At 41.6% G+C, this 25,907-nt stretch overlaps 1 protein-coding gene across 12 annotated transcripts in view; it reads left to right on the top strand.

The window, feature by feature from the left end:
- ep400 (E1A binding protein p400) overlaps positions 1-25,907 on the top strand; it is a 223,349-nt gene that overhangs the window by 104,397 nt on the left and 93,045 nt on the right. For 10 of the 12 annotated variants that reach the window (XM_073051939.1, XM_073051949.1, XM_073051946.1 and 7 more), the window contains 7 exons: positions 6,346-6,532; positions 6,620-6,789; positions 13,761-13,939; positions 19,603-19,854; positions 22,852-23,016; positions 24,755-24,925; positions 25,013-25,107. In XM_073051939.1, the coding sequence (XP_072908040.1) occupies positions 6,346-6,532; positions 6,620-6,789; positions 13,761-13,939; positions 19,603-19,854; positions 22,852-23,016; positions 24,755-24,925; positions 25,013-25,107 (1,219 nt within the window). The remainder of the gene's footprint in view (positions 1-6,345; positions 6,533-6,619; positions 6,790-13,760; positions 13,940-19,602; positions 19,855-22,851; positions 23,017-24,754; positions 24,926-25,012; positions 25,108-25,907) is intronic. The other 2 variants (XM_073051941.1, XM_073051950.1) reach the window with 2 other exon arrangements.

Below are 25,907 nucleotides of genomic sequence, written 5' to 3'. Positions count from 1 at the left end.
GTGATGAGATCTCGGTGGTGGCAGGGTATTCATTCGTCTCACAGCCTGAAGGAAGAAGCTGTTACCCTGTCTGGCATTCTTAGTCCTGGTGCTGTTGTACCTCCTTCTTGATGGTAATGGGTCAAAGAGTTTGCATGATGTGTGGTAGGGATCCTCAACAATGATTTGGATCCTTTGTCTGCAACACTCCCAGTAAATGGCACAAATGCAGGGGGAGGGAGATTCCGATGGTCTTTTTGCTTTTTACAAACGAGAGCTATACAATACAACAGATGGTATTGGAGAGTAAAGCCTTTGTCTCTTTGGATTAGTATTCCTGCACTCAATATCTTCTGCACAATGTTACATAAAGTTTAATATTCCATGTGAAGTGTTTTATGAACTTTTTCTATGATTTTGGGGTTATTAAACCCTGTACCAGGAAGGATTTTGATGACCACACAGGCTGCAGAAGTTCCAAGTGGAGCTAGGATATTCCTAGTGAAGTTTTCCTGCCATCATTGAGTTAGTAAAACACATTTCCAACTTGTGAACAGAAAAATGGGGCAGTTTGCTGAACTTCAAAATTGACTTTCATTCCTGAACTTAATTTCATGGTTTGCCTTGATGTTGTACTCTGATTTATATTGAAAATAAATGAAATCAGGGTACAACACCTTTGTCTACCTAAAGAGGTAGTGCTGAGCAAACTTGTGGGCCTAAAGATAGACAAGTCCCCTGGTCCTGATGGTACTGAAAGAAATGGCAGAGGTTATAGTCGAGGCTTTGGTGATAATTTACCCAAATTCTCTGGACTCTGGGGAGGTCCCAGCAGATTGGAAGAAGAGGAATGTCGTGCCACTGTTCAAAGATGGATGTAGGCAAAAGGCAGGTAACTATAGGCCAGTTAGCTTAATATCTGTAGTTGAGAAAATGCTTGAAGTTATCATTAAAGAAGAAATAACAAGGCATCTGAAAAGAAATTGATCCATCGTGCAGATGCAGCACGGATTCAGCAAAGGCAGTTCCTGTTTAACAAACTTACTGGAGATCTTTGAGGATGTAACAAGCACAGTAGATATAGGGGAACAGATGGATGTTATTTACTTGGATTTCCACAAGGTGCTTGAAAAGGTACCACATAAAAGACTTATCCATAAGATAAGTATGTATGGAGTCGGGGGTGATGTATTAGCATGGATAGAAGATTGATTAACTAATAGAAAGCGGAGAGTTAGGATACATGGGTGTTTCACTGGTTGGCAATTAGTGGTGAGCGGTGTGCCACAGAGGTTGGTGCTGGGCCCACAGCTGTTCATGATGTGCATTAATGATCTGGAAGAAGGGACAGTGTGTACTAAGTTAGCTGATGACACTAAATTGAGTGGAAAAGCAAATTGTGCAGAGGATATGGAGAGTTGGCAGATAGATAGGTTAAGTGAGTGGACAAAGGTTTGGCAGATGGTGTACAATGTTGGTAAGTGTGAGGAAAAGTGGAATATCATTTATTATTTATATAGTAAAAGTAAAATTATTTAAATAGTGAAAGATTACAGCATGCTGCTGTGCAGAGGAACTTGGGAGTGTTTGTGCATGAATCACAAAAGGCTGGTTTGCAGGTTCAGCAGGCTATCAAAAAAGCAAATGGAATGTTGGCCTTCGTTGCTAGAGGGATTGAATTTAAGAGCAGGGAGGTTATGTTGCAGGATACTGTACAGGATACTGGCAAGGCCACATCTGGAGTACTGTGTGCAGTTTTGGTCTCCTTACTTGAGGAAGGATGTACTGGCTTTGGAGGCAGTGCAGAGGAGGTTCACCAGGTTGATTCCAGAGATGAGGGGATTAGACTATGAGGAGGGATTGAGTTGCCTGGGACTTCACTCACTGGAATTCAGAAGGATGAGATGAGATCTTATAGAAACATATAAAATTATGAAAGGGATAGATAGGACAGAGGTAGGAAAGTTGTTTCCACTGGTAGGTGAGACGAGAACTAGGGGGCATAGCTCAAGATTTGGGGGAGTAGATTTAGGACGGAGATGAGGAGGAACTGCTTTCCCCAAAGAGTGGTGAATCTGTGGAATTTTCTGCCCAGTGAAGCAGTGGAGGCTACCTTAGTAAACATATTAAAGACAAGATGGATAAATTTTTGTATAGTAGGGGAATTAAGGGTTATTGGGAAAAGACAGGTAGATGAAGATGAGTCCATGGTCAGATCAGCCATGATCTTATTGAATGGCGGAGCAGGCTCGACGGGCCAGATGCCTACTTCTGCTCCTATTTCTTATGACCTTATGTTCTTATGTCCGATGCATAAGTCACATGCATACAGAAAAACTGATCAAATATTTTACTGTTGCTTATTAATTCAAATAAGTATTTTTTGACCTTAGGGATGTATGACACTTGGTGAAATTTTATTTCACAATACCAGTTTGCAGTGGTCTGGTTTGTTGATTTAAGTCTTCAGAAAGCTTTTGCTCCCAACACCATTTAACCTTTAAAAATAGCTATTTGGAAAATGAAAATATTATAGATTGAATGAGGCTTGATGAGAAGCTAGAGCAAATTGCAGAGTTTTTCCATTTCAAATGAGTACATAACACTATCTCCTTCCCTTGGCATAGAAAATTTTGAACCCATGAGAGTTCAAGTTTATTGTCATCTGACTATAAACATCTGTAAAGTGAAGATGCCTTCAAAATATTGAAATGAGAAGTTTCTAAATATCAAAAAATTACTACAACGAGTAGTAAATAATAAAAAAACTACATCAAATCAATATTTGGTGTGACCACCCTTTGCCTTTAAAAGTCAATTCTCTTAGGTTCATTGTGCAGTTTTATAAGAAAATTGACTGGTAGGTTCCAAGCACTTGAAGAACTTTCCACAGTTCTTCTGCAGACTTTGGCTGTCTTGCTTGCTCCTGTCTCTCCAGGTAATCCCAAAAAGCCATGATGATGTTGAGATCAGGGCTCTGTGGAAGCCATACCATCTGAAACCATATAAAAAAAAGTGTGCCTAAGACTTTCGCACAATACTATATCTACAACCACAGTGTACCCACAAAATATATATCACACATGGTACATAAATCAAAATATTACCATAAATAAGTTGCTAAAGTATAATTCAAAATGAATGTAATGCGTAGCACAGGTAAACAGTACAATAAACAGCTCTCTGTCCTAGTGGCGAGACCTCTGTGGTGGCAGGATATTCATTAGTCTCACAACCTGAAGGAAGAAGCTGTTACCCAGTCTGGCTGTCCAGTCCTGATGCTCTTGTACTGACGGTGGTGGGTCAAAGAGATTGTGTGATGGGTGGAAGGGATTCTCAACGGTACTTGTACCATTTGTCTGCAGTGCTCCTGGTACATCTCACAAAGAGTAGGGCGGGAGACCCAGAGATCCTTTTGGCACTTTCAGGTTCAGGTTTCTGTTTACTCCTGTAAGATGCAGTGTTTAGATAGAAATTGATGGTAGTTGTTGAGAAATTCTAAAGATTTCATCGTTGAACATTGTGTGTTTCTTTAGAGGGTGCTTTCAGGTGTTAGAGGTGGGTAGATTTCAAACAGCTATGATACTAGGCTACCAACTGTGAAGACTTATTAGTCAAGTGTGTTAATGTGGAAATCGGGCTAATTATGATTTTGTGTTTTAATAGGAATTTGACTTTTTGTGTTTTGCCGTGGTAGTGTAGCAGTTAGCATAATGCCATTACAGCTCATGGTGTTGGAGTTTGGAGTTCAATTCTGGTGTCCTCTGGAAGGAGTTTGTACGTTCTCCCTGTGACTACACGGGTTTCCTCCTTGTGCCCCAGTTTCCTCCCACATTCCAAAGACATACCGCTTAGTAGGTTAATTGGTCTAAGGTAAAAAGCTGGGTTGCTGGGCGGTATGACGAGTTCGGTTGGAAGGGACTGTTCCTCACTGTATCTCAATAAATAAATAAACAAACATTAATTGTACTTCAGTGGACAAGGCCCCTCATGGTCCAGAACATTAAGTCGCATGAAATGCACAGTAACTTGCTAAATTCTGATAGATGGTCTGATTAGTGAGTTTACAGATGACACAAAAATTAGTGTGGTTGTGGATAGTGAGGAATGCAGTCAATGTATATAAATAGGTTATGGGTCACCTGGAAAGATGGGTGAACCCTGCATCAGAACTCTGCCTGAAACGCCAACTGTTTCCCTCTCCATGGATGCTGTCTGACCCGCTGAATTCCACCAGCATTGTGTTGTGTGTGTTGCTTTGAATTTCCAGCATCTGCAGAATCTCTTGTGTTTGCTACTGGTGAATCTTTGCACCCACACTATCCTTCCTATATAACTCTTGCTAGACCCCACTGATCCTAACAATTAACTGAAATCTGTTCCCCTTTGCTACTGACCTCCCTGCTTTCATCAGTCTGGGCACATTATAGTTTTTTAGAACTCAATGCATCTTCCCTTGGTCTCTTTTATTTCAAAGAAAACAATTTCAGTGGAGCCTGTCTGTTATGGCTGTGTCTCCAGCTCTAGCAATGTCCTTCTAGATCTCCTCTGCAACTTCGCTAAAGGTATCAAATCTTTTAATGTGATGAGGAGAATGATATTCTAGTTTTGCGGCTGTGACCTAACTAGAGCATTCTGTCATCTTAATGAAATAACAACATGGTGGATTCCAGTTAATTGGGCCATTGGTTATTTGGGCAGCTGTTTATTTGGGACAACTCAAAGAACAAAAGCTAATCGAGAAAATAGCTAAGATCCTCTTTGTTTAATTGGGACACCGTGCCGCTTAATTGGGACAGAAGACTTGGTGAACACTTTCTAACTAGTGTCAATCATATACGCTTGTATGGCTATTAGACACGACACTGTGCTTAGAGTGAACTGTTTTTAAGTAGTGTCAATTGCATGTGTTTATGTTCAAAAAGCAGTGATTTCTGTCACTAAAAGTTGACGAGAAATAAGCAGGTAGACAGTTCAGAACTGTTTTGCTCATTGTGGTCTCAAGCATTCAGATTTGAAAATGCCAGAAGCAGCTGGGATTGAAAATGAACCGATTCCACTACTTGAACAAGTTAGGAATTTTGAATTCGAAGGCATCAACAATTATATTGAGTGTTACAATGAAAATGAATATTTGGAGGATACAGTCATTTATAGCATTGTATGAAGGCAGTCCATTACCTGCACTAGGTGTCTGTACTGATTTTGTTCATTGCATACACTGGTGAATTCCTCCATTGAAAACTATTAAGAATGTATGCACAGTTGTATAGTACCATATAGTATTGATAGTGTTCTAATTTGTTCTGTATTTCATTTAAGTACATAATTTCTTACTCAGTTAAGCAGTAGCTTAACTTTTTTTTATACCTTTTTAACTATTTCCATGAATCTTCGGTTAATCAGTGCAGCCACTTAATTGGGCCAAAATGTACTGGTCCTGATGTGTCCCAATTAAGTGAAATCCACTGTACTCTGTGAACACCTGTCAAGTTTGAGGTTGTAAGTAATAACTAGCTTTACTTTTTCCTCAAAACTTACTTTGGATTTGCAACTATAACTCAGGTTTAAGATGGCGCTAGTGAATCTCAGCAACTTCTGGCTAGTGGTCAATGAAACAAAGAAGGCAACTAAGTACATTGTTAATCTCTCTTTCTGTTAAATGATCATCGCAACTAGTAGCTCGTAACTTTCCTTTGGACTTGAAGGGAATTTGATGTGGCAGAACCGAGGTGAAGTAACACGCCCATTGCTAAGAACAAGGAAAACCCGAGGTTTGATTGATTTAGCACCAGGCTGTATCATAAAGGTCCGGTGCAGACCGAATCAAGGTAGCAGGGTCCAGGTCTCAGAGCATATTGAAGCGACTGAACCCAATGTTTGGATGATGATTTAGATGCTGGGCCAGATTGAAAAGTTCAGGGAGTTGGGGCCTGAGGTGAGGGACAGGCCAGTTCAGCTCACTACTTGCTGCTCCTCAACATTTACTCAGCTCAACGCTGAACTAAAGATCTGTGGATGGAGTCTATGTGTGGACTTCAGTTCAGAATGATATTTGCTTGTGTTTATTGTTTGCATGATTTGTTTTTTTCATCGAATATTGGGTGTTTGACGGTCTTTTTTTTAAAAGGGTTCTTTTGGGTTTCTTTGTTTTGTGGCTGCCTGTGAGGAGATGCATCTCAGGGTTGTATAGTGTATGCATACTTTGAGCTGTTTGTATCTCCTGATATTTCAAAAGTGCAGATGAGCTGGTCACCAGAATAGCTACATATAACAACATTAGTTGAGGAATTTGACTGCTTTTCTGTTTTGGATCAATAGTGTCTGATTATATGACTGTAAATCTAATCTTTGCCTGACCAACAGCACAGCGGAAGCCCTGCGGTCTCGCCATTTTGTTAGTGTTCTCAATCTCCTAATGCAGCTGCGGAGGATATGTAATCACCCCAACCTGAAGTGTCCCAGGGCAGTCCGTTCAGCATATGTTTGCAAAGCTCTACAATACTCCATTTCATCTCTAGTGCTGAAAACACTTGAATATGATCCTTGGAAAGTAAGTGCTCAAATTATTTTATTTCCATTCTTTTCCCTGAGGTTATCTGTAGATTTCATTTTTAAAAAATTGCACTTTTATCTTTAGAATGTAGACTTGTCTGCCTTCAATCTAGTGGGAATTGAAAATAAACTCTCTCGACACGAGACTGAGACAGTCATGCCCAAGCGGAAGGTGACAAGAAAGCTTATTGAGGAAATCTACAACTCGCCGGATCTTCCACCAAGACCCAGACCTGTTAAAGTGAAAGTCAGCAAGTAGGTACTCTTCTATTGTAATGGGACGCTCTGCATGATGCACTGTTGCAGTGAGGTAATTCTGTGTAAAATGTAGGCAGTAAGTTCAGAAACTTCGTTCAAAGCACTGGTTTTCACAAAAGCAGTTAGTACAATGCAATTACAGTTCAGGGTGTTTCGAAGTTCAGTACTGGCACAGTTCAGTAAGGGGTTTGTAACATCCTTCCCGTGAGTTTTTTCCAGGTGCTCCAGTTTTCTCCCACTGTCCAAAGACCTACTGGGTAGGTTTATTGGTCATTGTAAATTGTCCCGTGGTTAGGTTAGGGTTAATCAGATTTGTCGGTGGTTGCTTGGCATGGCTTGAAGGGCCTTCATCGCACTGTATCGCTAAATAAATAAAAGATTTATTTTTCTCAGGGTTGAAATGCCTAACACTAGAGGGCATGCATTTTAACTGAGGGGGTTAAGTTCAAAGGAGATGTGCAAAGCAAATTTTTGACTGTGATAGCGAGGCCAGGAAAGGTGCATTATGTGTTCAGTTCTGGGTTGAATCAGTTGTATTATTTCCTTTTCTATTTGAATAGCAAGTAGGCATGCGGATCTTGTGACCATAGCTGGGAGTGTGTTCATCCACCCTCCCAGTGAACACCAAGAACATGAATGTATTGCACTGAGGAAACTTGGCAGAGTTGCAATGACTGAAACAACTCTATGTAATTAGCTACAGGGTTAAAGGAGTATCAATAGGAAGTGCTACCTCAAAAAGAACATCTAATCAAAGACCTCCAACCATCTGGGTCATGCTCCCTTCTCACTGCCTCCTTCGGATTAGGAGGTACAGAAGCCTGATGTTCCACACCACCAGTTTCAGGAACAGCTTCTTGTCTTCTCACCTGCCCGTCACCTTCCACTGGTGCCCTTCTTCCTTTTTCTTCTGTCCTTTCCTATTAGATCCTTTCTTCAGCCCTTTACCTCTTCCATTCATCCCCTCCCAGCTGCTGTCTTCATCCTCTCTTTCCCGCCCATCCACCATTCTCTTCACCTGGTCTTGTCTTGCAAGCTAGAGCTCTTCCCTTGTTTCCCACCTTATCTGATTTCTGCCTCTTTCATTTCCAGTCCTGATGAAGGCTCTCAGCCCAAAATATCAACAGTTTCTTCATTTCCCTTGGTTTTGTGTGAGTTTCACCAGCATTCTGTGGGTGTTGCTCTGGTTTTCCAGTATCTGGTGTTTGTAGTTTTACAGAATCATCATCAGCTTTTCCTCAGCTGATGCCTTACTGCATCATTGTATCTGCCCTTTTGATATGAATGTGACTGGACAACACCATGGAAGACAAAGTGGTGGGTATGAGGAATGTGCAGTCTGGGGTGGTGGTGGAGGCTTTCATTAGGCTCTTAGATAGGCATGTGAATGTGCAGGAAATGGAGGGACAGAAGGGATTAATTTCTTTGGGTACAACTTTGCTCAGCACGACATCGAAGAGCCTGTTCCCTTGCTGTACTGTCTTGTGTTCTGTTATCTGTTTTCAAGGTGGATTAAAGCTCCTTCGAAGATTTTTCAGTAATGTGATCTGTTAAATTAAAATGTATTTCATTGAAGTCCAGGCTTGTAAAATGTTTTAATTCAATTTGTTTGAGCTACTCTGGCAGATACCATGTGTACTTTATCTCTTACAGCGAAGAAGATAAAGTTTTCTAACATTTTATTAATTTCCCTTTTATTAATTTGCACCTCAAGTGGGAAGTTTTGTATGATGAATACCATATGTGGAGGAATCATGATCTGGTCCATTTCAGGTGTAAACCTGGATTATACCCTTTCCCGAATGGGTTCCTTAAGTTTGTTATAGCCGGGGCAGGTAGCGGGATAAAGCTTCTACTACCTCTTAAATGTTCCCAATGGCATCCATCTCAAATAGTCTCTGACAACTTGTGGTTTGACGTTAAGCCCAGCGGAACATTTCTGTCAGGAGAAAGGGGAAGGAGGGTTACTTGCACCTTAAAAACAGTTCCATTGAGTAGACGGGGCTCATCAGCTGTGATTGTCAGCTCATCTAGGAGAAGAACAACTCTGATCTCAAACCTCCGCTGCCTTGTGGCTACACCCAGTCATGGGGAAAGACCTCGAGAGTAAATCACAAGGTAAAATCCAGAGTTGGGAGTCCCCATGGTAGTCCTATGTTGAGTTCAGTGCTGATCGACAACTCCTGCAGTGCTGCTGGTGCCAAACTGTATTGGTCTCTGCCATGCCTTTGGATTCATCAGCTGTGTGGAGAGGGTGAGCCTGCTGTACAGGCTTGCAACAGCTTGCTCTCCATATCGTACTTTGCAGCTTGTGGATATATTGAGATGCAGCGCGGAATAGGCCCTTCTGTGCTGCCTTGCAATCCCCCGATTTAATCCTGGCCTAATCACAGGAAAATTTCCAGTGACCAGTTATGCTACCAACCAGTCGATATTTGTATGGTGGGAGAAAACTGGAGTACCTGCAGGAAATCCACACAGTCATGGGGAGAATGTACGAGTTCCCAACAAGGGCGGAAATTGAACCTGGGTGGCCTGTGCTGTAAAGCATTGTGCTAACCACTACAGTGCTGTGCTGCTCCATGTATGTAGATAGCTAGGATGTCATATCGTGGTCAACATTGGGTCAACCCAATGGAGGGTCTTTCCCGATGACATAAATGAACCAGATGCGTGGTTTTTTTTGCAACATTCCGGTTCATAGCTTTTTATTTCCAATTCTAATTTCATATATATAATTTGTAATTGATGTATTTATTTTGGAATGGTAGAGATGCACTGGCAAAAATCAAGTAATTTTCCAAGGGACGTGATTGGCTGATGTGCTAGTGAGGATTGATAAGGCACCTGCCTTCAGCAGATACCCTGAACCCCCACCGCATACATCATAACCCCTCCCCTGAACCTTCATAGTTACTTTTTTGATCCATTAAAGATTCAGAGATCAAAGAACATTTGCTATGCAGTATACAACCTTGAGATTCATCTTCCCTCAGACAACCACGAAACAAAGAAAAACCATGGAACCTCTTCAAGGAAAAGCATCAAAACCCATCCCCCCCACGCATGCAAAAAAAAGCTAATCATGCAAACAGCAACCGAAAAAGTGAAAAACACAAAATATAAAACAGAAGAATCAAATGAGTCTGGGCCTATTCAGTTCAGCTTGGTGTTCATTATCTGTAGGTTCACTCTGATTCAAAGTTGCCCGAAATAGCAACAAAAAAGGAATGGCCAGAAACCAGAGACGCATCATAACTACAGAGTTAGCCTTGGTCAACCCCTCGGTGCCTGAAGTAACACCATGAGCTTTTGACTTTTATTTTCAAACTGCTTAGTCTTCTTGTAACTTATATCATACAGGTTATTTATATATTGGCATCATTGACACTGATTCTAAAAATACATAAGCTAGACTTTAATTTTAATCTTAACACCTTGTTGCAGGCTATTAACAAGTTTCAGTTTACGTGTTTGGGTTTTAAGTTGTAGGCAGTTTCATTTCTCGTGTCTTCTATGAAGTTGTCTAGTCAGACAGATTAAAAGGGCAGACACGCTGCTTTCTTGGGCATCAACAAAGGGAAAGCTGAACACATGATTATGCAATTCTGTCTTTCTTGGCCTCGGTGTCACAGTCAATTAAGTACAATTTGGTGGTATAGTCAATTGTTATATCATATGAAATGTTGCTGATAGTTTACACAAAGCAAACATTTTGGGGGGCACAAAAGCAAGCGTAACAATGTTACAGCACCGGTGATCTGAGTTCAATTCTGCTGCCGTCTCTCAGAAAATGAAAAATGTACGTTCTCTATGTGACTGCGTGGGTTTCCTCCCACAGTCCAAAGATGTTCGGGTTAGGAGGTTAATTGATCACATGGATCTGATTGGGTGGTGTGGGCTTGTTGGGCCAGAAGGGCATGTTACTCTACTGTATCTCTACATAAAATTAAAAAATGACTCCGGGAAACTCACCTTTCTCTTCATCAACTATTAAAGATTAGTTTTATTTGTCACATATACACAGAGTGACAGTAGTGTGGTGGATAGCATGACACCATTGTATCTTGGGGTGTTCTAGAGCACAGAGTTCAGTTCTAGGCTTTATAAACAGTAACAGAGTGTGAAATCTTTATAAAACAGCTCAGATACAAATGGAATGCTGTCTCCAGTGTTACATTATGGTTTTTAGGAAGAGAGCTGTGAGAAACTTGAACTATTGGGCATTATAGTATGTAGTGGTTAGTATCAAGCTATTACAGCTCAGGATATTTCAGAATTCTGAGTTCAATCCCAGCATTCTCTGTAAGGAGTATCTGTACATTCTCCCTGTGACTGCGTGGTTTCCTTCAGGTGCCCCAGTGTCCTCCTACAGAGTTGCAAAGTAGCTTGGAGTGTTCTTTTGTCTTCATGGTGTAGTTTTTGCCAGGATAGTGACTCACCAGCAGTTGGACCTTCCAGACACAGGTGTATTTTTACTACAATCAATCGAAACACCTTGACTGCACACAGATCTTCATTTAACTAATTATGTGACTTCTAAAGCCAGTTGGCTACATCACTGATGATTTAGGGTGTCATATTAAAGGGGGGGGGGGTTGAATATTTACACAATCAATTAGTTAGGGTTTTATATTTGTAATTAATTTAGATCACTTTGTAGAGATCTGTTTTCCCTTCACACGAAAGTCCTTTTGTAGGAGATCACTGTCAAAAAAGTCAAATTAAATCCACTGTGATTCAATATTTTAAAACAATAAAGCATGAAAACTTCCGCGGGGTGGGGGGATTACTTTTTATAGGCACTGTAAGACATTATGCTAACCACTATGCTGCCGTAGAGAATGTGGAAATGAAAGAGATAGAAGCAGGGGTAGGTTGATTGTCCTTCAAGCTCCTCTGCCATTCACGAAGTTCATGGTCATTCTACTTCATTTCAATTTTTTTTGTACTATCCACAGAAGGTTTCATTTCCTCCATATTTCCTCCATATTAGTTTTGAAGGAAGTTGATGCATCTATGGCAAAGATGTTGCCAGGATTGAAGGACCTGAGATGGAAAGAAAGATTTAATGGGATAGGACTTTATTCCTTGGAGCGTAGAAGATTGAGAGGAGATTTGATGGAGGTTTACAAAATTATGAGAGGTATAGATGGGGTAAAAGCAAGCAGGCTTTTTCCACTGAGGTTGGGTGGGACTACAACTAGAGGTCATAGTTAAGGGAGAAAGATGAAAAGTTTAAGGGGAACATGAGGGAAAACTTCACTGAGAAGCTTGAGAAAGTGGAACAAGCTGCCAGCACAAGCGGTGCATGCGAGTTTGATTTGATCATTTAAGCAAAGTTTGGATTGGTACAAGGATAGTAAGGGGTATGGAGGGCTATGGTCCGGGTGCAGGTCAATGGGAGTACGCAAGGACTGGATGGGCTGAAGAGCCTGTTTCTGTACTTTTCTATGACTCTTATGACAGAGCAATCCAGGGTTTGCATTTTCTATCTATGGTATAATTTTGTGCATAATTTATATACTGTATGTGTGCCAGTGAAGCTGCTGCAAGTTTTTCATTGTACCCATGCTTCACCGTACTTGTGCGCACGCCAGTAAATTTGAGAAAGAGAAATTCAATGATTGATTTATAATTTTCTCGTCTCAGTCTTACATGGCCTAATATTTATTCTGAGACTGAGATCCCTGGTTTTAAACAATAAGGGTAATAACGGTTGAAGGGTAATAACTGTTCTTGAACCTGTTTGTGTGGGACCTATACAGTTTTGTTGCATGATCAAGTGGCTAAGTCGTCGGTCTGGTGATCTGAAGGTTGCTAGTTCGAGCCTCAGCTGAGGCAGCGTGTTGTGTCCTTGAGCAAGGCACTTAACCACACGTTGCTGTGCGACGACCCTGGTGTCAAGCTGTATCGGCCTAGTGCCCTTCCCTTGGACAACATCGGTGGCGTGGAGAAGGGAGACTTGCAGCATGGGCAACTGCTGGTCTTCCATACAACCTTGCCCAGGCCTCAGTCAACATCAAAATCGATGGACAGCCGAAGAAAAATACAGTTTTGAGGAGAGAGTGTGGTCTGGATGGGGTGGGGGTCCTTAATAATGGATGTTGTTTTCTTGTGGCAGCGCTCCATGTAAATGTGCTCAGTGGAGGGGGGGGGGCACTTTATCTGTGATGGAGGTGACTGTGGAGACCAGATCAGGGAGAGATGATATTGTTCACAAATTGTGCTGGTCACCAAAGTGCAATATCTCTTTCTCTCCTTGATTTAAGCCATTCAGCCCTCCATAACCACATTGACCCATCCATTATCAATTCTGTCTTTTAGCCTTAGCTCATAGCCTTCTATGCTTAGGTATTTCACGTGCTTGCCTGGAGCTATCAGATGGATTATGACAAACACGCAGGAGATTCTGCAGATGCTGGAAATCCAAAGCAACACATAGAAAATGATTGAGGAACTCGGCAGCTCAGGCAGCATTTATAGAAAAGAGTAAACAGTCGACGCTTCTGTCTAGGGCTCTTCATCAGGTCCTACGTGATACGCAAGCCAGGGCAGTACAATATGGAGAGTAAGCTGTTGCCCGTGTTGCAGGCTCCCCCTCTCCACACATCTGATGAACCCAAAAGAACAGCAGAGGCTGACCCAGTCTAGCACCAGCAGCATCACAGGAGTTGTCAGTCAGCATTGAACTCAATGTTGAACTGCTTTAGGGACTCCATCTCCGGAATTTACATCAAGGTTTACTCCCAGATCCTTCCCTAAGAGTAGGCTTAGCCGCAAGACAGCGGAAGTTAGACATCGGATCTTTCCTTCTCCTGGATGAGCTGCCAACTACGCCTGATGAGCCCCGAGCCTGGAGTGAATGGTTTAAAGGCAAACCATTCTGATCTCCAAAACCCTAAACTGATGTCCCAAAGTGGATTGATCCTAAAGGTTTTAATCTGTGTTCTCCAAAATAAATCAAGGTTGTTCCAGCCAGTGCAGTATGGACAGAAGCCGGATGACAGGACAGTTGTGGTGGTTGGGACACAGCCTCAGCGAGCACCCAGCATGGCTTCAGCAGCGGCAGCCCATCAAGGACAAGTGCGTGGAAAATCTTCAGCTGTGGCTGTGCCTGCATCTCAGGTTATGACTTCTGCACAAGGTAAGGAAAAAATTCATTTTGTATAGAATCATTCATGGATATATATAATGGAACAGTGAGCTTTCAGGACTGCCCTGCAGGGGATAAGCACTTTTCCCTCATAGATGTTTTAAAATTTGAGAGTGGCCCGTCTTATCTGTAGTTTTGACAAGCGATGCAAGCATTCTGAGTTTCACCGGGACAAGGGAATGCATTACTGTTAAATTACCAGATCAAATTGTAATTTGGTTATCAGTTTTTATGAAAAATATTGGCAATAATACAAGGAAAATCCCCCCACCCATTTTTTTTGCGTGTCAGACACAATTTTCTCTGTGTAAGTGTAGTATTTTAAAGGATGAGCTTTTAAAGCAATTTTGCTGACTGATGAATCAAATTTTCTAGGGTAAGAAATCATTGTACCCATCAAAGTACAGACACTACACTCAGAAAAGTGTTGTTTTCAATGGTTCAACAATTCGATTTAATATCAGAGAATGTATGCAGTATACAACCTGAAATTCTTACTCTTCGCAGACATCCATGAAACAAATAGTAAAAAAAATCCCCAAAGAAAAAGTGACAGAAAAATGTTAGAAACCCAAGATGATTGTTGAGATTTACACAGATCTAGTGAAACACATATCATCTAGTGCTTTTCATATAAACTTTACAAAAACAAACTATATTAGATCATTTGAATCTGTGGTTATCTTGGTATATATATTTTGTCCAGTCTTTTCTGCTCCTCATGTAGTTAGATCTGAACTAAGGAGTATTTCCTCTGAGCTACCTCCCTTAGTTAGTATTAGTGTTGGTCTATTATTGTCACCTGTATCGATTTTCAGTGAAAAGCTTATCTTGCATGGTGTTCATACAGAACAGATCATTACACAGTTCATTGAGCTAGAACAAGGTAAAACAATAACAATGCAGAATAAAGTGTAAAAGCTACAAAAAAAAAGTGCAGTGCAGATAAACGATAAAGTGCAAGATCTTAACCAGTAGATAGTGGGCTCCAGAGTCCATAAGATCATAAGAAATAGGAGCAGAATTAGGTCATTTGGCCCGTCGAATCTGATCTGGAATCTCATTATGGCTGATCCATTTTCCCCCTCAGCCTCAATCTCTTGCCTTCTGCCCATACCCCTTCATGCCATCTTATCTGACAAGAGGTCTGCCTGCTCAACCGTCTAGTAACAGCTCTGATAGTCGTTCTTTATGTGCGAGCCCAGGCACAGAGGGAGGCTACTTAGTTGTATTCTTATTGGTGCTGCCGTGGTGTAACAGTGATGTATATCTGTAGTCACAGTTAGTGCTGTGGTCAGCAGCTGTCAGAAGTAGTTTCGTACAGCTTCTCTGGAGTTTCCTTCATATTTTGGCATGAGATCTTTATTTTTATTCTCAGGTCATGGGTTTACAGGCTAAGTCGGTGTTGGCTAGCCATCCTCAATTAACCTCTGTGTGGGGATACAAGAGTTATTTGGGGTCAACCACGTAGTGTGGGAGTAAAGTTGCACACAAATCCACACTGGTGAAAGGCTTCCTTTCTGTAAGTTCCATAAGACAGGAGCAGAATTTAGGCCATTTGGCCCGTCGACTTTTCTCCACCATTCCATTGGGGCTGATTTATTATCCCTCTCAACCCCGTTCTCCTGGCTTCTCCCTGTAACCTTTGACACCATGACTAATCAAGAACCAATCATCCTCTGCTTTAAATACACCCAATGACCTGGCCTCTACAGCTGTCTGTGGCAATGAATTCCAAAGGTTCACCACCCTCTGGCTAAAGAAATTCCTCTTCATCTCTGTTCATTCATGAGTAAGTTAGGATGTGGCTAAATAATGACTCCTCGGACATACAGTCTGCTGCCAATTCCAAAATGCCACAGTAAGGTTGAGACCTGCAATCTTGATATAATTCCTCTGGGGGAATTGCCCAGCACCAGACTGAAATTCAAGAAGACAGAAGTAAAAATTGGTCTCTGCCCTTTACCAGCTTGGTAAAACTAAAGACCACCTCGGATAAGATCCAGTAAACAACCATGAACCAGAAATTGGAATTGTGACTTTTTCATATATGTTAGTAGGAACATCATGTCAACTTGTGCAGAAAAGTGTCTTTCAGTCTAACTGGTTAATGTGAGAGTTTACCCTTCAGTTAAGTAATATTCTTATCCCATACTGCGGTCTAATTCCCTCCCTACCCATTCACAGTTAGAAGTCCATTAATCCACTGAGCTAGGCAAACTGTTAAACTGTGGTTTATGGTGGTGGTGAGTATTGGTAGCTCAGATTGAGGCATTTGATGTTGTGGTGTTTGCCGAGCTTGGCAACTAGATTGTAGATGTTTCATCAGTCGAGTGAAATCCTCAGTGTGCAATTGTTAGTGTGTCTCTCTGGGAGTGCTCATGTTTATATAGCACCCCCCCATATGCTTGCCTCATTCATGAATGGCTACCCTTTTCATTTGATCTTTGCATTCTGTTGGTTCGTGTGATCTCAGTACATGAAGACCAAGAAGGACTCCACTTTAACTGGGACACTGTGGAGGTTCTGGCGTAGGCAAACATGAGACAGGCATGAGAATTTTTAGAAGCGTGGTTCTCTCCCGATAATTCCGTAAGCAAACATATTGACATAGACGCCACATATGAACCCCTAAGAACCAAAGAAACTTGAACCAATGGAATTCAGTGGTCAACTGAAGAGGTAGCCAATCAGGACCGAGGCAAGAAAACAGGGGCCCTATGTAACCGTGAGAATTCCCAGAGAGTAATACCAACAACTGCGCACTGATGATGTCACTTCAAGGCGTGATGAAATGTCTGCAAGCTCAGTAAACACTGCAACATCAAACAGTGATTTATTTTAAAAGCAAAGGAGTCTTTTCAGTGCCACCTTAAGCTGGTGCAAATAACTTCGAAAATGCAGGCTGGAGTTTTAGTATTGGTGGCTATGTCCAGTTCAAGAAATGGTTGATTAACATGAGTATCAGTTTACTGACGGGAACAAGAAATCACTAAAATGTGTAATGCCTGAAGTTATTAACAGCATGAGTTTTGGCTTCAGCAGAGCTTGAAAACTAATTAGAAATCTTTGCATTAATGTTTTTATTGCCTTTCCTCAGACACTAGTAACTTATCAGATTAAAAGGGCTGCACAATTCTTTACAGCACCAGGGACCCGAGTTAATTTCCCGTCACTGCATGTAGAAGTTTGTGCATTCTTTCCCATGTGTGGGTTTCTTCCGGATGCTTCGGTCTTACATTAATTGGCCATTGCAAATTGTCCCATGATTAGTCTAGGGTTAAATTGGGGGAGTGCTGGCGAGCACAATTCGAAGGGCTGGAAGGGCCTATTCCGCACTGTATCTCAATAAATATTATTAACATTCTTCATGTAACTGAAACAGTTTTACATTTCAACATAGGCACAGTAAATGGCAGTGGTCTTGAAGTACTTCACTGACGTCGAGGGAGGTCCATTGGTTGGTCAAAGAGGAGCTGATGTAGCAAGCAGGCTTTCAAGTTCATGTTTGTTGTCATCTGACTATACATAAATTAAAACAGCATTACAGAGAAGTGAAAAGTGCTTTGCAGGATTGTAACACAGTGAACAAATTATCCCCATCTGCCTTGGTCTAGTTGCCTTCCAACCCACCTTCTTCCGGTGGCTAGAGCTGGAAGCAACCAATCTGTTAACATTCCTGGACTGGAATGTGAATTTCTAATTGAAAATGGAGTCAGTGCGCACACACACACACACACACACACACACACACACACACACACACACACACACACACACACACACACACACACACACACACACACACACACACACACACACACACACACACACACACACACACCACACCCCCCCCCCCCACCCCTTCAACTTCTGTAGATATACGAAGCTAAATCCTCCAGAAAGTGCAATGAATAAAGTTCAAGTTGATTGTCATATCACTGTACATATCTTCAACCAAACAAAACAATGTTCTTCCTGACCACGGTGCACTGGCACGTATGTCACACACAGTGCATAAACCAAAATATTACCATGAGTAAATTTAAAAAAAAAAATATATATATCATTCAAACGTGCTTTTGTACAGATAACCAGTGAACAATAAACTAGTGGTGACGAGACCTTGGTGGTAGCAGGATATTCAGTAGTCTCACTGATCCCAGCAGGCCATAGTTTTGTCAGATCCAGTAGGCTTCTTGTGGCCTTGCTTCACTTCTAAACTAGAAGAAAGTTAAAATCAGTTTTTATTTGTATTTTGAACATCTTACATTTATTTTTTCAGTGAAGGAGGTTTGAAAAAAAAAGACAATTTGACAAGGTAGAGTGTGGGGAGGATGCCCTGGGTTGTAGGTAGTAAATCTACACAGTAGCTTAGCAGCTAGCACGATAAAATCACAGCTCGGGACGTCGGGGTTTGGAGTTCAATTTTGATGTCTCTGTAAGAAGCCTGTACATACTCCCTGCGGAATGTGTGGGTTTCCTCTGTGTGCCCAGGGTTCCTCCCACAGTACTAAGACGTAACGGTTAGTATGTTAATTGGTCACTGTAAGTTGTCCCATGATTAGGTTAAGGTTAAATGGGTTGCTATGCAGTGCAGCTTGAAGGGCTGGAAGGACCTGTTCTGTGCTGTATCTCTAAATAAGCAAAAAAAAAATCTACCTTTGGTAGGTTTATAATACTGCCAATGCATTGAATTAAACTGGTGTCACAGAAACAGCCTCCTCAGCCCTTCTGATCCATACCAACCAAAATGTCCATCTAAGCTAGTCTTACCAGACCTCATTTGGCCCATAAATGTCCCAGTCTTTCCTATCCAGGGTGCAGCAGTTCAGTTTGTATTTACAATGTTAGGTGGTCAAAAGCTCACAGCCACCCACCTCACTGCTACAATCGATCAAGCATTAACCAAAATTTTTGAGCTGCTTGCTGCTCTTGCAGTTTATTGAAGAACTTGTCGGTTCTCCAAATGTACAGGTGCAGCAGTGAAGTTTTATTTTTTCCACCTTTCCCCAAGGGGTCAGATGGGTCTTTAACAACCGATTCCAAAGTTTCTACATCCCAGTGGTGCAGTACTTGTTCAATTCTTCACTAGGAATGTTACCCTGGAATTTGAGCTCAAATCTTTGATTTGAGACTATATTCTTGTGACTGCAGCAAGAATGAAAGCAGCTGCTCTATATTGCCCTGTAGCTTCATGTAAAATATAGAGGAAGCAATGAACTTAAATATTACACACACTTATTAATTGCACCTGCTTGGAGTAGAATCTAGTTATCTCCAAGCAACACACACAAAATACTGGAGGAACTTAGCAGGTCAAGCAGCATCTATGGAGGGCAATAAATCTTTTGGGCCCAGGCTCATCAGAGTCCTGAAGAAGGCCCAAAATGTTGACTTTTTATCCATTACCATAGATGTTGCCTGACCTGCTGAGTTCCACCAGCATTGTGTGTGTGTTCCTCTGGCTTTCCAGCATCTGCAGAATCTCATGTGGTTATCTCCAAGTAACTAGGTGGGTATTTCATTTCTCAATGTTGATCACAGTTGTACTGGAGGCACGGTGAGTTTACACGGAATGAAATGTGAATGTGATTTTTGATGCACCTCTCTCATATGTTGGCCAACACAAACCAACACCTTGTCGTTTCCAGCAGCGAATCCGTTACAGATGACTCAGACGTCTGCCAGTGCGCCAGGACAGCAGCAGGCGGTCAACAGCACCATCTCCTCTAGTACGGCCAGTCCAGCACTGGTCAGCACAGCAGGCCAGGTCACCCAGCAGGGACAGACCTTGCACTCTGGCCAGGCCCAGCAACAGGCCGCCTCCGTTCACACCGTCCCGACAACTAATGTGCTGCATCAGAGGCTGGTGCTGTCCTCCCAGGCCCAGGCACGACTGCCTAGTAAGTGGCCTCACAAATATTGCCTCATTCTCCCACTTTTTACTGTTGCATGACTCTCTCATTTCTTGCTGGTAGGGTCTGACCCTCACAAGCAGCCGATTATATGGCCTTTTTTTTTCAAATTCTCTCTCGCTGCCCTGTCTACACAAATCTATCTTGGGTAAAGGACTAATCCATCTGCTGATATTTTCTTTAGACGAGATCTGGCCGTGGTTCACGGCCACGGAACAAAAAGCTGTCTTCTGCTTCACTTTTGTATGTACGTAGCCTTCTAGCATGTCTTTCTGATACTGAGCACAGACCTGGTAATAAATTTATCCTATGGATAATGCACTGCCTTTGCAAAAGATGCAAGAAACTATTTTTAAAAGAAATAACTATTTGATGAATTATGTTTGGGGTTTGCAGAAGCTGCAGGGTTTTCATTGTTGACGAAATGTTGCCTATTATAATGATTTTAATACTTTCTGCCAATCTTCGCCACTCCCTCAGGGAGGAATAGGTGTTTTCCACATTGCTACATAGACTAGAAATCTACACAATTGCTCACTTTAATTAGATACAGATTTATTTCACTCTTGATGTGCAAGTGATAGATAAAAACCAATTATTATACAGGTTGAGTACTCCTTATCCGAAATTCCAAAATCTGACAGCCTCTGAAGTCCAAAGAGTGTTTACATGACATCACATATGAAAAATTCCACAAGGCACTGGGAAGGTTCCTAGGTGATATGCAGGCCTCTGCGCACCACAGACAGTTCTGAGAAGTGACCACATAGAAACATAGAAAATAGGTGTAGGAGTAGGCCATTCGGCCCTTCGAGCCTGCACCGCCATTCAGTATGATCATGGCTGATCATCCAACTCAGAACCCTGTACCTGCTTTCTCTCCATACCCCCTGATCCCTTTAGCCACAAGGGCCATATCTAACCTCCTTTTAAATATAGCCAATGAACCGGCCTCAACTGTTTCCTGTGGCAGAGAATTCCACAGATTCACCATGATATATGTAATGAACAGAAGTTAATGAAATAGAATAGCACTTCATAAAGCAAAAATATGAAGATCTCAATTGTGTATTGAAAGAGTGAATTTGTCAGTGTTGGAGTAAACATATGCTGGTTAATGGTATGCTGATCATGAAACAAGCAAAGATCTATCAAGATAAACTGAAACTTGAAGGTAATTGTAAATATTAGACAGGCTAGTGGAGGAAATTTGAGAAAAGGCACAGTATTAAATTTTTAAAGACTTGTGATAAAGTGTCTGTTTGATCACGAAGTAGCAGAGAAATTCATTGATAAGTTTGCCAGGATCATCACTGATGAAAATCTAACACACCGAACGGCTGCAACGGTACACAGGTGTTTTGAGCAAGTATAAGACAAAGACTGCTTAATGGTAGCGCATAAATTTAGAGAGTGAAATAATGGCAATCCCAAGCTATCTCATTATATATTCCAAAATCCAAAAAAATTCAAAATACTTCAGGCCCCAAGCATTTCAGATGGGGCTACTCAACCTGTACTTGAAGTTTAGGAATTAGAATGAGTGGTGAAGTTCAGCTTGTGTTTTACTGTTGATTGGAGTAACACAGTGTGTATTAACATAAACTGAAGCAACACACACAAAATGCTGGAGGAGCTCAGTATGCCAGGCAGCATCTATGGAAAAGAGTAAACAGTCAATGTTTTGGATCAAGACCCTTCATCAGGACTCTGTAGATATGCAGATTCAGTCTGGTGCCATCTGTGGAGTTTGTCCCTTCCCCCTTCACTGCGTAGGTTTGAGGAAGAGTGCTGTTCTGGGTTCCTCCTACATCCTCTTGACATGAGGGTAATTGGCCACTGCAGCACAGGTAAGAATCTGGGAGGAGTGGATGAGAATGTGGTGAGAATAGGTTAGAGGGAGAATTAGTACAGGAATGTAATTGCTCAGTGAGCTAGTATCAGTGCATTGGCCCGAAGTGACCTATGTCATAATGAAATGTGGTAATTTCTACAAAGTGCTTTTGTACTTTCACCTGGTTAAGTATAGTTAAGGTGAAAATGAACTGAGTCCCTACCCAGTTAGTGATTTATAGAATATGCCTGAGAGCTAGGTTGATATGTCTGCAGAAGGTATAAGATAACATCTGGGAGGTCGGGAAGGCTTGTTAAACTTAGGCACAGACTTCTAACTCATTACGCAATTTCTATTTGTGAGCTCTCTTGGAAAGGCAGTGGAAAAAAACGCACCTCACTTTCCTAGCACTGACAGAAACAGGGTGTCATTTAAAGTTTTACAGGCAGCTGGTTATAACAGACTCGACATTACCCATGAGTAGCTTTCAACATGAGTAATTCTGAAATATTCCATCGTTTCCCTTCGAGCTTGTTCATAGAAATCCATCAATTACATCAGTATAAAGACTATCTGCAGTATCTGGTAAGATGTAGAGTCCTGGGTGATAATTTTCAAGTTAACTTATTTTCAAATTCAAGAAGAAAATAGAAATACATCTGATTTTAAAAAAAAAAATTGTTATGGTCATGGGGTCGGAGAGGAAAGAGGAGGAAAAGGAAATTTTATTAGTCCTTTAATTATCTATAGATTTAATTCTCCCTCTGACGAAAAATAGTTCACGTTGTTCTGAACAAAGATACGTTTTTCTATAATTTGCTAACAGAATGGGCTAGTAAGCTAAAGGGAATGAACCAATATTACTTTTTAATTGTGCCTTTTCTGATCATTGGCTGATAACTTAAAGATCACAGTAGCTGCATTTTAACTCCAAATGCTGGCTGTATAATCAATTTCCTGGCCAGTCTCCTGAGAAGTTCTTCCAGCTTGATTTCACTTTGCTTTTCCTGCATAAACTTCTTTGACACCTTGTTTAAGCACTGTAGATGACCTTGCATGAGTAGAGCTTACGTGCAGATCTACTAATCACTTAGCAAAGAAAGGTTTGATTCTGCACTCGGCATTGTACCTCATGCTGCCTTCCCTTGCAGGTGGAGAAGTCGTCAGCATCGCCCAACTAGCCTCCATAGCTGGCGGGCAAGGCCGAGGTACCCAGACGAGTCCGCCTGTGACGCTGCACTTCCAAGGCAACAAGTTCACACTGTCTAGCAGTCAGTTGCGCCAGCTTACGGCGGGCCAACATCTTCAGTTACAAGGTACATCCCGTATGAGCAATCACTGCATGGACTCTTACACAATTTAATGCTTGCCTATCTCTACATTTCTCAACCACAAAAAGTGATCGCTTGTCCACCCGTCTTTCAAATGAGTATTTATATTGAAAATGTTTGCATAGAATTGTCAGTGGGTCATGTCCAGATGAGACTAATTGCAGCTGAATTAGGCAACTCAGCCCACCGAGTCTGCTCTGCCATTCCATCATTGCTGGTTTATTATTACTCTCAGCCCCATTCTCCCGGTAACCTTTGATGCCCTGACTAATCTAGAGCCTATCAACTTCCGCTTCACAGCCGTCTGTGACAATGAATTCCACAGATTCACCACCCTCTGGCTACATAGTTAGTAATCTTTCTATATCGGGCCAGTATTCATTAACTTGTCCAGGAAATCGGTCTATAAATGGTTACATTGATGTAATTTGCCTAAAGTTTTGCAGATGAATTGGTTCTCAGTAAGTTGTTAATTTAACCATGTCTGAGGTAACATTCTGCCTTTTTTTATTTTTTTCCCTGATAAAATCAGTAATTTCACATTTCTTCCACTTTTACTCCATTTGCCATCTATTTACCCACTCACTTAACCCACCAAATAAACCCTTTTGTAACCTTTTTATAACCTCACGTTAGACTGGCGTCCTATCTGGGGGGGTGGGGGGGGGGGGGGGGGAGAGAGTCTCGTACTCTCAGTCGTTTCACGCCACGGAAACTGGCATAAGCACCGGCCTGATGAGCCTATGAGGATCAGGACAACCTCTTTATATCCTCTTCACAATTTCCCTATCCTATCTACCTATCTATTTCCTAAATATGCATCATCAGCAAATTGTAGTGCCTTCATCAAAGTCATTCATAGAAATTGGTTGCTGTGGTACACTTTTAGCATTGCACCAAAAAAACAAAAGACCTATTTATTCCTGTTAGCCTTCTTACTGTGGCTATAAATTACAAAATAAATAAATAGTGAAAACCCTATGTTCCAATTTTTTTTTTACTATTTTCCCTACTTCCTTGTATCAATGGCATTCAGTTTTTGTTCTTCTGTTACTGATCTCTGTTCCAAGGACAGTTTGTCCTTCCTGTTTTCCCCTTGCACATCTCGTAACCAAGTATTTTACTACCTATTTCGTCCCTGGCACTTGAAAGGCAACAATGAAGGTCCTTCATCTCTGGTGGTGTTCAGGGCTTCCTTGATAGTCTCAGTAGCCTCCTCTTGGTTTTCACTACTGTCAGTCTTGCAAGTCCCGGGTGGAGACTCAGGAATACCGTCGCACTCAGATGTAGAAGGATTCTTCATTGTTGTTTTTGTAACAATTTTGTTTGACTAGTCAGGGTTGTTAGCTGTGAGCTGAACATCAGAACCTGGAGGGCTGGTAGACCGCTCTTTGTCTGGCCTCTACCCTTTGAACTGTTTGGCATAGGTGACCCTACCAAGAGCCAAAACATAAAGCCCTGACTCCAGCGAACATAGCTCTCCAGGTCCCTGAGGCATTCAAGCCTCCAAATCCTACAAGAAGGTTGTGGTCCTCTTCGAGGCTAATACTTTACACTTTGATTTAAATCCCCTTAGAAATTGGGGTTTCGAATATTGAATTAAAGGTATGATTTAATTCTGTTCCCTGGAAATAAGTAGGCACTGGGCACTAACATGCAGGGAAATTATGACTAATCCGTTTTATATTATATGAGAGTATCATTTAATTTCACTTAATTACAGGTAACGTTCTCCAAATTGTGTCAGCACCCGGACAACAGATAATGCGTCACCAGAATCAGGCTGTGATACAGGCACCGTCACAGGGCAGTGCCGTTCACAATGCCTCTGCTGCCTCAGGAAACCAGCAAGGAATGCCACCTGCTTCTGTTCCCAACCCTATTTCAACTCAAGGTAAACACCGGGAGACTGTTGTTTGTATGCTCTGTTTAAAGTACCTGCACTTGCATCAGGTCTAAAATCTCTTGTCCATTTTTTCAGCATCTTTTCTCACGACTAGAACAGTTGGTAGCTCTGCATCTGGTGAGCAGGGAGCAATCCTGAGACCTATATCCTCTCTCGGATCTGCTGCACAGGTGAGCAGTTTACAGTAGTCTTCATTTAACTCCATGGTGTCTTCAATAATAGCAGTTCGAAAAGGTGCTCGCCAAGAGCTTGAGGGAGAAATGAGAATCCATAAGACCTTAAATTGATCAAAAATGTGCACAAGTTAATTTCCAGTGTTTATATTTGTAGAAACTGCCTTTATAAACTTTTCAGGTTGTAGTTAAAACCTACTGCCTCTGCAAATACTGCTGAATTATTACTGGTGGAAGGATGTAATTTCTAAACACGAAAGATTCTGCAGATGCTGGGAATCCAGAGGAACACAAAATGCTGGAGGAACTCAGCAGGTTAGGCAGCATCCACGGAGGGGAATCAACAGTTGACGTTTCGGGCCAAAGGATGAAGGGTCTCAGTCCAGACATTGTTTATTCAGAAGCAGAATTGGGTTTAGTATCACTGGCATATATTGCTAAATATATTACTGTAATTACAGTTTTTATTATGTATTGCAATATATGTGTATATGCATATAGAAAAAAGCAGAAAAAAGTAGTTAGTGTTACAAACATGAGAAAATCTGCAGATGCTGGAAATCCAAGCAACACACACAAAATGCTGGAGGAACTCAGTCCTGATGAAGGGTCTTGGCTGGAAATGTCAACTGTTTACCCTTTTCCATAGATGCTGGGTTCCTTCAGTATTTTGTGTGTGTTGAGTGAGTTAGCGAACATGTCCGTTTTGAAATCTGATGGCAGAGGGGAAGAAGCAATGTGTAGTGGGCATGGCCTTGGTGATGGGGTCCTTAATGATGGGTGCCACCTTTTTGAGG

The sequence above is a fragment of the Hemitrygon akajei genome, chromosome 7 (assembly GCF_048418815.1).
Source record: "Hemitrygon akajei chromosome 7, sHemAka1.3, whole genome shotgun sequence".
NCBI lineage: Eukaryota > Metazoa > Chordata > Chondrichthyes > Myliobatiformes > Dasyatidae > Hemitrygon > Hemitrygon akajei.
The sequence above is the reverse complement of the archived record's forward strand: the minus strand, read 5'-3'. Positions and strand labels throughout refer to the sequence as shown.